Here is a 16202-nt window from a genome sequence, read left to right on the forward strand (position 1 = left end):
GTCTCAGCAGTGATTTTGTATGTAACTGCTGTCTGTTGAATGAATCTTGTTTGCACTCTTGTCTCAAAATGACAAGTTGATTCAGTGTCTCAGATTTGTTAAATTGATGGCATAATGTTTAGAGGAAACATGCCATTAATCCAGAAATCAGTGTCAGTAGTTGTTTATATGAGAAAACTATGAGTCAGCTCAACAGTAGAGTAGCGTTGGGGGACAAACTGTCTTAGATTTTCTTTCTCTAATGATCCACAGAGGTGAAGCATGAAATATCAACTATCAACTACTAATATCAACAACTACAGCCTGTCAGGTGTAACACAGGCTTATGTGTATATACTGTACATGTCAGACATATCAGATAGAAACATACATTGATGTTAATGATTTAACACAAACTGAGCTGATGTCAAACAGACTGGGATGTCTGCTGGACATTTTCAGGAAAAACTTCACTTTAAGATCCTGGTAAAATGGAATAACTAACAGCCACTAACAGCTACTAGATGCTGCTCCAAGAAAACTTTACTGAAGTGAATATCAGAGTCAACACAGTGTTTACACATTACAGTGATTTCAGAAGCTGTCTTCAGTCAGCAGTGTGACTGTTTGTCTACACAGGCAGAGGACACAGAGACACTGAGGAACCAGGCCCAAACCCAAACCCAGGGTACAGAAGCTGAGTGAATGTGGTGTTGAAGGTGTGGATGTGGATCAGTGTGTCAGAGGAGACTCTGTAGAAGGACAGAGTGCCAGCAGGACAGTCCAAATACACTGCTACTCTGTTAGTGACAGAGAAGGAGGAGGAGGAGGAGGAGGAGGAGGTGGACGTTACTCTGTTATTGTGACGGACAAAGTAACCTTCATCAGAGCAGAACAGACACCAGGACTGATGATTTGATCCAAACAAACAGTTATAACTGCCTCCTTTCCTGCTGATTCCTCTGTAAGTCACTGATATATCAACACTTCCTCTCCACTCAACCTCCCAGTAACAGCAACCAGTCAGACCATTTCTACAGAGCAGCTGATAGTAGCAATCAAATCTGTCTGGATGATCAGGATATGACTGATCCTCCCCCACACATGTCACTTTCCTGTTGTCAGACAGTTTGAGTTTTCTGTTTACTGTGTTTGTGTCCAGTGTAAGTTCACAGAAATCTGATGAAGAGAAGAAGAAACAACACAGCAGCAGTTTATCATCTGACACACCTGATGGATTTATTCTCTGTTTAAGTTCTGATCTGTTGTTCATTTCTATAAAGTTTAATGATGACACATTTCGTCAGTAATGCTTAAATGAATAAATATCACAAAGACCAACTTTGTATTTAATGAGAAATTGACTGTGTGCTGTTTGGTTGTCATGAATCAAATTAAATCCACACTTACACTTCTTCAGACCAGGTTTTAACCACTGCTCTCCACCATGGTCTACCCTGGAGGAGGAAACACCGTCAGAATGATTTTCTATCCAACATGAGTCTTAACTGCTGTTCAACATGAAACAGTGTTCCTCAGTTTGTCAGAGTGACAGAGAAACGGGTGGCAACTCATTTCTCCATACCTGAGAGTGTCCAGTCTCCAGTGTGGATCCTTCAGTCCAGCAGACAGCAACTTCTCTCCTGAGTATCCTGGATGATTGTAGCTCAAATCCAGCTCTCTCAGATGGGTGGGGTTGGAGCTCAGAGCTGAGGCCAGAGAAGCACAGCCTTCCTCTGTGATCAGACATCCTGACAGACTGGAATTCAGAAAATAAAGTTGACTCTGTGTTTTAGAAAATCCTGTTAGCATGAAAATCCTACAGGCATTGACCATCTTCACAACATGAACCTAAAGCAGGATGAACTGTTTAACAAACATCTGAATCCTGACCTGAGCGTTTCCAGTGTACAGTGTGGACTCTCCAGTCCAGCAGACAGCAGCTTCACCCCTGAATCCTGCAGGTTGTTGTTACTCAAGTCCAGCTTTCTCAGATGGGAGGGGGTGGAGCTCAGAGCTGAGGCTAGAGAAGCACAGCTTTCCTCTGTGATCAGACATCTTGACAGACTGGAATTTAGAAAATAAAGTTAACTCTGTTTTAGAAAATGATGTTAGCAGGAAAATCCTACAGATTTTGACTACCTTCACTAACATAAACCCAAAGCTGGATGAACAGTTTAATAAACATTTGAATACTGACCTGAGAGTTTCTAGTGTACAGTGTGGACTCTCCAGTCTAGCAGACATCAGCTTCACTCCTAAATCCTGCAAGTTGTTGTTACTCAAGTCCAGCTTTCTCAGATGGGAGGGGTTGGAGCTCAGAGCTGAGGCCAGAGAAGCACAGCCTTCCTCTGTGATCAGACAGCCTGACAGACTAGAATTCAGAAAATAAAGTTAACTCTGTTTTAGAAAATGCTGTTGGCAGGAAAATCCTACAGATGTTGACTACCTTCACTAACATAAACCCAAAGCTGGATGAACAGTTTAATAAACATTTGAATACTGACCTGAGAGTTTCTAGTGTACAGTGTGGATTCTTGAGTCCAGTAGACAGCAGCTTCATCCCTGAATCCTGCAGCTTGTTGTTACACAGATCAAGCTCTCTCAGACTAGAGGACTGGGAGCTGAGAACTGAGGACAGAGCTGCACAGCTTCTCTCTGACAGGTTACAGCCAATCAGCCTGAAGAAGAAGAATGATGAACACAAAATAATTTATTTATCATGTATAAAATGAAACACATTTGAAATAGTTATATGCAGCAGTTAATCCACATACAGAGCTTTTTTTGAAGCTTTGACCACTGGCAGCAGCCTCAGAAGAGCCTCCTCTGAAGCAGAGTATTTCTTCAGGTCAAACACGTCCAGATCTTTTTCTGATGACAGTAAGATGAAGACCAGAGCTGACCACTGAGCAGGAGACAGTTCATCAGTGGAGAGACTTCCTGAACTCAGGAACTCTTCGATCTCGTCCACTAGAAAACAATTATTCAGTTCATTCAGACAGTGGAACAGATTGATGCTTCTCTCTGCAGACAGATTCTCACTGATCTTCCTCTTGATGTACTCGGCTGTGTTCAGAATGGTCTGCGAGCTACTTTCTGTGCTTTTCAGCAGACCTCTTAGGAGAATCTGATTGGTCTGCAGTGAAAGACCCAGGAGGAAGCGGAGGAACAAGTCTAGGTGTCCATTTGGACTCTGTAAGGCCTCATCCACAGCACTCTGGTAGAAAACTGTTGATTTGCTTATTATCACTTTAGATGATCGGGATGTTGTTTGTTCTCCTTCCAGCAGATTGACTCCTGAGTTTATGAAAGTCAGATGGACGTGAAGAGCAGCCAGAAACTCCTGAACGCTCAGATGGACGAAGCAGAACACTTTGCCCTGGTACAGCCCTCTCTCCTCTTTAAAGATCTGCGTGAACACTCCTGAGTACACTGAGGCTGTTGTGATATCGATGCCACACTCTGTCAGGTCTGAATCATAGAAGATCAGGTTGCCTTTCTGCAGCTGCTCAAAAGCCAGTTTTCCCAGAGACACAATCATCTTCCTGCTCTCTGGACTCCAGTGTGGATCTGTCTCAGCTCCCCCATCATACTTGATGTTCTTCACTTTGGACTGAACCACCAGGAAGTGGACGTACATCTCAGTCAGGGTCTTGGGCAGCTTTCCTCCCTTTCTGCTTTTCAACACATCCTCCAGAACTGTAGCAGTTATCCAGCAGAAGACTGGAATGTGGCACATGATGTGGAGGCTTCGTGATGCCTTGATGTGAGAGATGATGGTGCTGGCCTGCTTCTTATCTCTGAATCTCTTCCTGAAGTACTCCTCCTTCTGTGGGTCAGTGAACCCTCTGACTTCTGTCACCATGCCGACACACTCAGGAGGGATCTGATTGGCTGCTGCAGGTCGTGTGGTGATCCAGAGGCGAGCAGAGGGAAGCAGTTTCCCCCTGATGAGGTTTGTCAGCAGCACATCCACTGAGGTGGACTCTGTAACATCAGTCAGGATCTCATTGTTGTGGAAGTCCAGAGGAAGTCGACACTCATCCAGACCATCAAAGATGAACACAACCTGGAACTCTTCAAACTTGCAGATTCCTGCCTCTTTGGTTTCAGTAAAGAAGTGATGAACAAGCTCCACCAAGCTGTACCTTTTTTCTTTCAGCACATTCAGCTCTCTGAAAGTGAATGGAAATGTGAACTGTATGTCCTGGTTGGCTTTGTCTTCAGCCCAGTCCAGAGTGAACTTCTGTGCTAAGACTGTTTTCCCAATGCCAGCCACTCCTTTTGTCATCACTATTCTGATTGGTTCATCCCTTCCAGGTAAAGCTTTAAAGATGTCTTCTTGTCTTATTTTTGTTTCTGGTCTGTCTGATATCCGGGACGATATCTCAATCTGTCTGACCTCATGTTCATCATTGACCTCTGCAGTCCCTCCCTCTGTGATGTAGAGCTCTGTGTAGATCTGATTCAGAAGGGTTGGGTTTCCTGCTTTAGCTATCCCCTCAAACAAACACTGGAACTTTTCCTTCAGGTTAGACTTTAGTTTATTTTGACACTCTGCAGCATGAGTTCCTGGAGAGAAAAAAATGACAGTTTCAATCACACTTTCACATCAAGGAATCGACCATTTATTGCGAATGGTTATACACTTAGGGGCAAATTCACAAAGAATGGATTGTGGTCACCGATAGCAGCATGAATTGCATATCATTTGCAACCACTGTCTGCCCCATCTCAAGGTCTGATTCATCCATCATCGCTCTTGATGGTGCGGGAATAGAAATTCCTCAGTATTTGAGGGTATACCTGAAATTTCCTAATACTAATACTATCCCGATTCAAGGGAAGCATTTTACAACTAAATGTACCTACAGCATGTAGAGTATCACATGCAAGCCTCCTCCCTTGCAATAAAAGTAGCACAATTAGCAATGAGAAAAGTACTGGAAAATAATGAGTAAGATATCATTTACCAAATTACCCCCTGTTAGAATCCCGATTTGCAGTAACCTAACAGGAAACCCCAAAAACAATGGCAACACTACCAAGTAAGAGTATGACCAAAACTAATTCAGTCCTTATAAGCAGAATTTAGATTTCTTTTGTTTTACTTTTTTAAAAGCAAGACAGCATCATGCGTTTTCCAAACATCAACTGAACAATGACACATTAGCTCATCTGCTACATTAACTTAATTTTTGATCAATGCTGGTAAAAAAGACACACAAATTCAGCATAATAGCAAACTCAGCAGCCAAAAAGGCATTGCCAAGCAAATGACTTGTAGTTAACCAAGCATGTGACATCACTAGCGATGCATGGAAGACTTCAGCAGATAATTAGCTAATAACCTGGTATAATGCTGAGTTAGGCCTGTGAAAGAAAATAGAATAGTAGGTTATCATTTTATAAATCTTTTGTATATATGTTACAAATGTTTTCAAACTAAAGAGTCAATGTTTGTTATCAACTGAATGTGATGTAATGTCATAGTCATTTTGGGGATACATGTTGGTGAAGAAATCCTACTCCTAGACTAGTTGAACTCTTGAACCTGTTTCTATCTGAGGGTTGCTTGCTTTCCTCTGGGGTTAGCTAGAGATATCTTTGTCTTAAGCCTGCTGTTTTAGAGACCATACTTGTTTGTAAGAAGGTGTAACGGTTTGTGGAAGTGTCCATTTAGGGACCAGACTGTTTTTAGCTTTGCTTCTGGAGAGGTGTAAAGCTGTCTAGTTTGGGTTCACAATCTTTAGAGAAAGGGCTGGCTTTAGGGAAAGGGCCAGCTGAACAACATACTTTCTCTCCAAAAATACAAGATGATTGTATTTTTGTTTATGTTTGGACATTTGTATAATTGTTACTGATGATGTGATGGATTGTACAGTGTCTACAACTGCTTCAACAAGTAACAATGTTTAATGCTTTCTTTATGTCTCCATGTGCCTCTTTCTCAAGAAAATTTCCACAACAGGCCCTCTAAGAGAGTGGTCGTGTCCTGACAGTAAACACAACAAAGACAGATTCTGTCCTGGCATCTAATGCCAAAATGAGAAATAGTCAGCCAGAGACTCTCAGAACATGGTCAGCAGCTGGACGAGCGGCACAAAAAGATAACAAGCTGCTGAAGTCTTCCAAAACAGTCTGTGTCCAGCAAACAGCACTGGTATGAAGGTATTCGCAGATGATGTGAATGTGAGAAGTGTCAGGTTATAATAGCTGTGGTGTATAGCTGCGTGAATATGACTGGATGTTACATGACAGCTGATAGCAAAAGCAATTGGTGAAGCATAAAGGACGTGGCTGAGGCCAATCAGCTAATACAAATACCTGAATTCATGATATGCTACATGAGTGGATACTACAATAAATCAGGTTAATTTAAACAATTAACTCCGACTGTGTACAGTTGTGGACAGAGTTTGAAATATAAACCTCTCCCATTTCACCTCCATTTTCTCTCCATCATATTAAATTTGTTAAAATCATCTTACTGCTCTGCAGACAGTCAGCCAGTTCCTTCTGCTTCATTCTCCTCAAGAAGTGCAGTGTGATCTTCAGAAATGCCTCTCTGCTGCCCTTCCTCTGCTCTTCATCCTCACCATCCAAAATCTCATCATCTTCACTCTGACTCTTTAAATATTCTGGGTAATCTGGACTCAGAGCATTCTTAATCTTCTTCAGCTCACTCTTCACAAAATTGATGATGTTCTCCTCCAGCAGCTGGAACAGAATAAAATGTAAATTTAACTAGGAGAAGACATCATCAGACCATGTGTGACAGACTGAAAACCTGCTGGTCAACAGAGTGCAGCATGGAGACTGTTAGGAAAAGAATGGTACTTTAGTATTTAATCTGTGTAGTTGTTGTAGTCAGCAGTAGTAGCTGTGCTTTACATTTACACACCATAATTATGGATTCCAGGTGTGTTTGATGCTGTTGGATAGACTGACCACTGAGAACCTCTGAGCTCTGCTGATGAACTCTGTGAAGAAAAGATGAAGTCTCAGAATAAATAATGACACTCAGTGTTAAAAGTGTTGTCTTCTATCACAGTAAATCCAACACTCGGCTGTTCTGTCTTACCTCTGATCATTTGTTTCTGTAAAGACTTTGTACGGATAAAGTTTGTGGTTTTTGAAAAGCATTTGTAGGAGGAGTGTGTGAGGACAGAATTTACCGCTAAAGTCAAGAATGAATCTCCACTATCAATCAAACCTGTTCTCAAGAGAGTTGGATATTAACAGACACAAATTCTGACCTCTGATCAGCAGACTGTATATGTTTGAGGATAACAGTTCGATGCATAGATCGGTTACACTTCAAGGACACACAGCTGGATTCAGGGTAGTCTGATGAACTGATGAATTCACAAGTTCAGTAAAAATAATCCGAGATAAAATGCTGCTGAGAAATATGTAGAATGTTTAATGTTTTTATAATGATAATGAAAAACCTTTTATGAGAAAAATAACGTTCAGTTTAAACAGCTTACCTTCGATCAGCAGACTGTTGCTCACTTTTGAAGTCAATAGGTTCATACATAGACCGGTTACTCTTGAAGGACACACAACTGGGTCCAGAGTAGTCTGGTTTCTTCTGATCGATCCTAATGGAAACAAAACAGTGATAAATCCACAAGTTCAGTAAAAATAATCTGGGATAAAATGCTGCTGAGAAATATGTAGAATGTTTAATGTTTTTATAATGATAATGAAAAACCTTTTATGAGAAAAATAACGTTCAGTTTAAACAGCTTACCTTCGATCAGCAGACTGTTGCTCACTTTTGAAGTCAATAGGTTCATACATAGACCGGTCACTCTTGAAGGACACACAACTGGGTCCAGAGTAGTCTGGTTTCTTCTGATCGATCCTAATGGAAACAAAACAGTGATAATTCACAAGTTCAGTAAAAATAATCTGGGATAAAATGCTGCTGAGAAATATGTAGAATGTTAAAGGTCCAATAAATGACATTGAGCCTCACTGGATATAGAGTAATTGCGACCTGAGCAGTGAATGAAGTCACACACCCTGTGTGTGTTGTTATCCAAGCTTCTCTGTTCTTTGTTTTGGTAGCCACTGGCCGCATGTGCATGTTAGTGCATGTGAGTCCCTCCGTGTACTCCACGTCCATTTTCAAGATGGCGGCCACATCACAAACTTTCTCAAATTACAGCTAAACAGTACACTAGAATCTGTCTCTGAAAACATTTGAGGCAAGAAATAGGCAGCGCAGCAACAGAATCTTGATCCATATTTGATCAGTACTGATCAGAGTTTCATGAGTTGTCAGCTTTCTTTTTTTTCCAACTTCATTGAGTAAACAACACACGTTTGTTTTGGTCTGAGATGTTGGTGCTATAGTATGACATCTAATGGGGCTGAATGTTGTGTATTGTAATTTTACATGTTTTAATAATGATAATGAAAAACTTTTTATGAGAAAAGTAATGCTCAGTTTAAACAGCTTACCTTTGATCAGCCAACTGTTGTTCACTTTTGAAGTCAATAGGTTCATACATAGACCGGTCACTCTTGAAGGACACACAGCTAGGTTCAGATCCAGGTTCAGGTCCAAGTCCAGGTCCAGCAGAGTCTGGTCTGTGCTGCTGCTCTGGGCTTTAACACAACACACACAGAGCTGTGAGTGTGAATAATGATGGTGGAGTGATGTGAGTGGAGAACAGTGATGGACAGTTTGAGATCCTCATCTCACCTCTGAGCTTTGGTCTGGCTGTCATGTTCCTCACACAGAGAGCTTTTAGAGGGAGGGACTCTCTCCTCTCTGTCCTCACACTGATCCATAGCAGAGAAACACCTTCACACAAACACAACAACATGCTCATTCATTACAACAAGCAGCACATCACACCACACATTAGTTCTTATTACTGTCAATAAAATGTCACAAATATTCAGTACAAAATTGCTGAGGATTTAAGAAGAATTTGATAACACCAGAGTTTGTGACACAGCTTCATATTACAAAATTACATAATGACCAAATTCATAATTTTAAAACTTGTCATAGTAAAAATGTATTACTTACATTCCCCAAATTTGGTAAAACACCCTGAAAATACATTTTTTCATCTTTCAGTTTTTATCATCTCAAAATCTGGCACAGGTAGCCTCAAATTTATAATCCTGATTTTTTTTTACTACTGAACTACAGAATGCAAAAAAACCTGAGTGCCAAGAGAAAATGAAGGCCTGTGCTTCAAATCTTTAAATTTAGCTTTAAATAGTTGAATTATGACAGCAGTTGAATAAAGAAACCCAAAGATAGTTCACATGTTCTGTTAGTTTGTAAGATGGCTGTTTGAACACTTGGAGTATTAACAGTTAAAAAAAAATGAACCGCAGTCAAGTTGATGAAAGCTGTCAGACCAGTTCTGACACTTCCTGCATATTTCACTGCTGATGGGAGATTAAAGTCAAACTGCTGCTGATTTTACCTGCTAATCACTAATAGTGATACATATAAATCTATGTAAAATACTTTTACTCAGATAGAAATTCTTAAGAACATTTATACCTGCAAACATTAAACAGACATTTTTAAGACAGCCAATCAGCATGAAGAAACATTTCAGCTGCACAGTCAAACAGTGATACAAAACAATGTGATCAAGGTGATCGTGTTCATCAGACATTTATAGATTTCTCTGGTAGGATTCTCACCTGCTAAACTCACTTCAGGTCAACTTACAGACACTTTCCACCTTCATGTGTAGAGAAAACATTGGGAGAGAAGAAGCTGCTCATTCTCCCTCGTCAGTCCTGGTGTCTGTGTGCATTTGATCTGAGGACGCTGTCAGATCCTCATAACTTCACGGTCCAAGTCTAAAAAAAATCAGTGTGACATGAAAACCAGTCTAACCAGTCAGTGTCAGAGAAACCACACATCAGATGATGTAGTTCTCCTATGTGTATAAATGCTGATCTAACTAAAGTGGAAGGAGTTTCTGTCAGTCTCTCTGTATGTACAGTGCATTCAGAAAGTATTCAGACCCCTTCACTTTTTTCACTTGTTGATATGTTGCAGCCTTATGCTAAAATCATTTAAATTAATTTTTCCCTCATCAGTCTACACTCAATACCCCATAATGACTAAGAGAAAACAAAATTTTAGAATTTTTTGCAAATTAATTAAAAAGGAAAAACACCATAACACCAGAGTTTGTGACACAGCTTCATAGTACAAAATAACATAGTGACCACTTTCATGATTTTAAAACTTGTCATAGTAGAAATGTATTACTTACATTCCCCAAATTTGGTATAGCACCCAGAAAATAATTTTTTTTCATCTCAAAATCTGGCATAGCTAGCCTCAAATTTATAATCCTGATTTTTTCAAAGACAAGACTGAAATATGTTATTTGTCATAATCTTAACATTTGTTAAATTGCCTCCATATTTTTTTTAATCACAATTCAAAAACCGTGATGATGTGCATTTAAATGTGTTATTTGTTATAACCCTCAAATCGTTGTCAGATTTTGTTTATCGCACCCCACATTTGTGCTTTATGTCCTGAACTATAGAATGCAAAAAAACCTGAGTGCCAAGAGAAAATGAAGGCCTGTGCTTCAAATCTTTAAATTTAGCTTTAAATAGTTGAATTATGACAGAAGTTGAATAAAGAAACTCAAAGATAGTTCACATGTTCTGTTAGTTTGTAAGATGGCTGTTTGAACACTTGGAGTATTAACAGTTAAAAAAAAATGAACCGCAGTCAAGTTGATGAAAGCTGTCAGACCAGTTCTGACACTTCCTGCATATTTCACTGCTGATGGGAGATTAAAGTCAAACTGCTCCTGATTTTACCTGCTAATCACTAATAGTGATACATATAAATCTATGTAAAATACTTTTACTCAGATAGAAATTCTTAAGAACATTTATACCTGCAAACATTAAACAGACATTTTTAAGACAGCCAATCAGCATGAAGAAACATTTCAGCTGCACAGTCAAACAGTGATACAAAACAATGTGATCAAAGTGATCGTGTTCATCAGACATTTATAGATTTCTCTGGTAGGATTCTCACCTGCTAAACTCACTTCAGGTCAACTTACGGACACTTTTTCACCTTCATGTGTAGAGAAAACATCGGGAGAGAAGAAGTTGCTCATTCTCCCTCATCAGTCCGGGTGTCTGTGTGCATTTGATCTGAGGACGCTGTCAGATCCTCATAACTTCACAGTCCAAGTCTAAAAAAAATCAGTGTGACGTGAAAACCAGTCTAACCAGTCAGTGTCAGAGAAACCACACATCAGATGATGTAGTTCTCCTATGTGTATAAATGCTGATCTAACTAAAGTGGAAGGAGTTTCTGTCAGTCTCTCTGTATGTACAGTGCATTCAGAAAGTATTCAGACCCCTTCACTTTTTTCACTTGTTGATATGTTGCAGCCTTATGCTAAAATCATTTAAATTAATTTTTCCCTCATCAGTCTACACTCAATACCCCATAATGACTAAGAGAAAACAAAATTTTAGAATTTTTTGCAAATTAATTAAAAAGGAAAAACACCATAACACCAGAGTTTGTGACACAGCTTCATAGTACAAAATAACATAGTGACCACTTTCATGATTTTAAAACTTGTCATAGTAAAAATGTATTACTTACATTCCCCAAATTTGGTATAACACCCAGAAATTTTTTTTTTTTCATCTCAAAATCTGGCATAGCTAGACTCAAATTTATAATCCTGATTTTTTTTAAAGACAAGACTGAAATATGTTATTTGTCATAATCTTAACATTTGTTAAATTGCCTCTATATTTTTTTAATCACAATCCAAAAACCGTGATGATGTGCATTTAAATGTGTTATTTGTTATAACCCTCAAATCGTTGTCAGATTTTGTTTATCGCACCCCACATTGGTGCTTTATGTCCTGAACTATAGAATGCAAAAAAACCTGAGTGCCAAGAGAAAATGAAGGCCTGTGCTTCAAATCTTTAAATTTAGCTTTAAATAGTTGAATTATGACAGCAGTTGAATAAAGAAACCCAAAGATAGTTCACATGTTCTGTTAGTTTGTAAGATGGCTGTTTGAACACTTGGAGTATTAACAGTTAAAAAAAAATGAACCGCAGTCAGGTTGATGAAAGCTGTCAGACCAGTTCTGACACTTCCTGCATATTTCACTGCTGATGGGAGATTAAAGTCAAACTGCTCCTGATTTTACCTGCTAATCACTAATAGTGATACATATAAATCTATGTAAAATACTTTTACTCAGATAGAAATTCTTAAGAACATTTATACCTGCAAACATTAAACAGACATTTTTAAGACAGCCAATCAGCATGAAGAAACATTTCAGCTGCACAGTCAAACAGTGATACAAAACAATGTGATCAAAGTGATCGTGTTCATCAGACATTTATAGATTTCTCTGGTAGGATTCTCACCTGCTAAACTCACTTCAGGTCAACTTACGGACACTTTCCACCTTCATGTGTAGAGGAAACATTGGGAGAGAAGATGCTGCTCATTCTCCCTCATCAGTCCGGGTGTCTGTGTGCATTTGATCTGAGGACGCTGTTACATCCTCATAACTTCACAGTCCAAGTCTCAAATAACATCAGTGTGACGTGAAAACCAGTTTAACCAATTGGTGTCAGAGAAATCACACATCAGATGATCCATCCATCTGATCTAATTAAAATGGAAGGAGTTTCTGTGTGTCTGTACGTGTGTGTCTGTATTCTAAAATCGTTTAAATTATTTTTCAATCAATCTAACTCAATACCCCATAATAACGAAGAGAAAACAAAATTTTAGAATTTTTTGCAAATTAATTAAAAAGGAACTGAAATATCACATTGACATAAGTATTCAGACCCTTCTCTATGACACTTGAAATTTAGCTCAGGTGCCTTTCATTCCTCTTGATCATCTTTGGACATGATTTGGAAAGGAACACACCTGTCTACATAAGGTCTCACAGCTGACAATGCATATCAGGACAAAATCTAAGTCATAAGGTCGAAGGAACTGCCTGCAGAGCTCAGAGACAGGACTGTGTTGAGGCACAGATCTGGGGAAAGCTGCGAAAATTCTGCTGAATTGAACATTCCTAAGAGCACAGTGGCCTCCATAATTCTTAAAAGGAAGAAGTTTGGAACAACCAATCTTCCTAGAGCTGGCTGCCTGGCCAAAGTAATCAGGGGAGAAGGGCCTTGGTAAGAGAGGTGACCAAGAACCCGATGGCCCCTCTGGCTGAGCACCAGAGATCACTGCAACACTCCACCGATCTGGGCTTTATGGCTTTATTTTCCTCAGTGAAAGACACAGGAAAGCCCGCTTGGAGTTTGCAAAAAAGCACCTAAAGGACTCTCAGACTGTGAGAAACAAGATTCTTTGCTCTGATGACACCAAGATTTAACTGTTTGGCCTCAATTCTAAGCATCATGTCTGGAGGAAACTGGGCACCACTCATCACTTGCCCAATTCCATCCCAACGGTGAAGCATGGTGGTGGCAGTATCATGCTGTGGGGATGTTTTCCAGCGGAAGGGACTGGGGGACTGGTCAGAGTTGAGGGAAAGCTGAACGGAGCAAAGTACATACTATAGATATCCTTGATGAAAACCTGGTCCAGAGCGCTCAGGACCTCAGACTGGGTCAAAGGTTCACCTTCCAACAGGACAATGACCCTAAGCACACAGCCAAGACAACACAGGAGTGGCTTAGGGACAGCTCTGTGAATGTCCTTGAGCGGCCCAGCCAGAGCGTTGACTTGAACCCGATTGAACATCTCTGGAGAGACCTGAAAATGGCTGCCCACCGATGCTCCCCATCCAACCTGACAGAGCTTGAGAGGATGATTTTTTGAAATGATTTTAACATAAGGCTGCAACATAACAAAATTGAAAAAGCAAAGGGGTCTGAATACTCTCTGAATGCACTTTATGTGTAATTTGTTTTCTTGAGAAGTGGGGAAGGTGTTACTAATTTTAAATGCTCTGTAACACATGACTATTGAGGTTCAGATTATCTGAGAATGACAAAGCTTTTAATTCTAATAACAACAAATATTTCTGTGATTTTACCAAATGGTTAGCAGGGCATTTTGTTATGTGGTTGGGAAGACATTGCTGTGGTGTTCTGGGTGTTTGACACAGCTTGGCTATGGTAAGTGTTGGGTTTTCTGTTTACTTTTGTGTATTGTTCAGTTTCTAGGGTGCTGGAGAGAAATTCATTGATTGGTTTGAGTGTTTCAGCACCATGGAGAGAGACAGACTTGGTTTGGAAGCATCAATGTGAAGATGTACATTGATCTGTCAGGTATTTAACTCGCTGGATTAACAGATATAAACAGACATTCTCATTTGGTTCTTTTATTGACAAACAGTTTCTCAATTGATTTCTACAGAAAATTCAGTTCATCAGAATGCACAGTGATATTCTGATATAAAATCACATACACTGTGATAGAGGATTTTAGTCATATCACCCACCCCTATTCAGATTCAAACAGAGAGTGTTAAGGTGATGAGAGGATCAGATGATTATCTTATCATTTTAATGTACAGAAATGTGGAAGTAAGATCATTGCTCCTTTGCTTTGTGTGTATGTCATTGAGAGAAAGAATGTACTCTAAGAGGCCCACTCCTCTCCTTCCATCCTGGCTTAGACCGAAATAAGGTGATATTCTGGGTTCTAGTATAAGCATAACATGTTACGGGGTCAAAGGCTATATATGGCTTGGGGCTCTTGGTTTCCTGAGTCTTGGGGAAATGTGACTCTTTTATAACATACATCTGCATGTAAATGTATATCTCACGGCTGTATGCCATTGGCAGTAACCATATAAACTGATACATTGACCTATCACAGATCATTTCTCTGTTCCTTCTGCAACTATAATAGATTAGGGTTTGCTCTTTGTTCAGTGAGACAAACTGATGCAAATCTTTGTGTGCTCTGTCCCCTTTATGTACAATAATAATCTTCAACCCAGCAGTGTTTTGTATATTAGTGTTTAGTGTTTTTAGACAATTTCCATGACAAGAGCATGTCTGAATGTTTTCCAAATGCAAATGAAAATGTCAACCTTCCATATTGTGGACTTCATGGACCTCAGTCATACACACTGTCTGCTTCATCACATCAAGACAGTGATGGCCTTGGGGTGCAAGGAGATCAAATGCTGAGATGGGACTTCAGACCTTGTTTGTTGTCATAGATAAAACACACACAAAGATCTTGACCCTTTAGTCTAACAGTGTTTTTTCTGAACAGATCTGAACAGGAGCCACCTTGGCAATTTATGCAAGACTGCAACAAGAGTCTGCTGCTTTAGATAGATATGTTTTGTTTATATATATATTGTTTGTACACAGTAAAGCTTTTACCTTAAATCATTCACATTGCTAATATTATTCTTATAAACCCTCAGCTAAGGATCCTCAAAGTAATCAATACTTTTCTGAGAAGATTTTTTAAGGGCTTTAAAGTAACAACCAGTGTGGTATTGATCACCCTTACAAGAAAAAGAGAATGTGATTAAAGAAAGCACAGGGGCCATTAATGTAGAATTAAAAAAAACAGTCTTGACAAAATGTGTTACCAACTGTTGCCCAACAGGACTACAGTCTACAGCCAAGCTAGAAGCTTTTTGAAGCTGTAGGCACAGCAATACTTTGAACTAAATGCTGACATTGGCATTGTAACATACTCCCGGTGGCAATGCTAACATGCTAATGTTAAGCAGGTGTAGGGTTTACCAATTTTACCATCTTAGTTTAGCGTGCTGGCATGCTAACCTTTGCTAATAAGCACAAAACACAAGGTACAGCTGTGGCTTATGGGACTGTCATTAGTTTTGCAGGTATTTGGTGAAAAAGTACTGGACAATTAGAAAAATTGACTTGATGAAGGTGCTAGATGAAAAGTCAGGAGAGGAAGTTATTACAATTCATCCTGACAGGGGCGTGAATGTATGTACCAAATGTCACAGCAATCCATCCAATAGTTGTTGAGAAACCTCATGGTGTTGCTAAAGGAAAAGTCAGGGGAACCCCAAAGAAAAGCAGGATTCTGGTGGTGTTAGAAGAAACATCAGGGGATCACCAAAGTCAGCAGGCTTCACCCCTTTGGTACTATAAATATCTGCGCTGAATTTCATGCTTATTCATCTGGTAGTTTGGACCAAAGAGGTGGACTGACCAACTGACTAACAGACCCA

General features: G+C 39.6%; 1 protein-coding gene across 1 annotated transcript; it reads right to left on the reverse strand.

Moving 5' to 3' along the window:
• Positions 1 to 610: 610 nt before the first annotated feature.
• On the reverse strand, positions 611 to 8790 carry LOC121882757 (NACHT, LRR and PYD domains-containing protein 4-like). Its single transcript, XM_042391200.1, has 13 exons — positions 8702 to 8790; positions 8458 to 8586; positions 7742 to 7855; positions 7476 to 7589; positions 6887 to 6965; positions 6474 to 6702; positions 2757 to 4554; positions 2487 to 2660; positions 2180 to 2353; positions 1873 to 2046; positions 1565 to 1738; positions 1390 to 1436; positions 611 to 1158 (listed from the first exon to the last, which is right to left on the reverse strand). Exons 1-13 carry the CDS (start codon positions 8788 to 8790, stop codon positions 611 to 613), a joined length of 3843 nt encoding a protein of 1280 aa, XP_042247134.1.
• Positions 8791 to 16202: the final 7412 nt, after the last annotated feature.

Source organism: Thunnus maccoyii, chromosome 17, assembly GCF_910596095.1.
Source record: "Thunnus maccoyii chromosome 17, fThuMac1.1, whole genome shotgun sequence".
Classification (NCBI taxonomy): domain Eukaryota; kingdom Metazoa; phylum Chordata; class Actinopteri; order Scombriformes; family Scombridae; genus Thunnus; species Thunnus maccoyii.

What these genes read in the sequence shown, in the direction of transcription:
- LOC121882757 (XM_042391200.1), bottom strand. Translation starts at nt 8,790, where the DNA reads ATGGATCAGTGTGAGGACAGAGAGGAGAGAGTCCCTCCCTCTAAAAGC. An exon ending in CAACAGTTGGCTGATCAAAG is followed by an intron (nt 7,856 to 8,457) that starts GTAAGCTGTTTA and finishes TGTTTCCATTAG; the next exon opens with GATCGATCAGAAGAAACCAG. An exon ending in CAACAGTCTGCTGATCGAAG is followed by an intron (nt 7,590 to 7,741) that starts GTAAGCTGTTTA and finishes TGTTTCCATTAG; the next exon opens with GATCGATCAGAAGAAACCAG.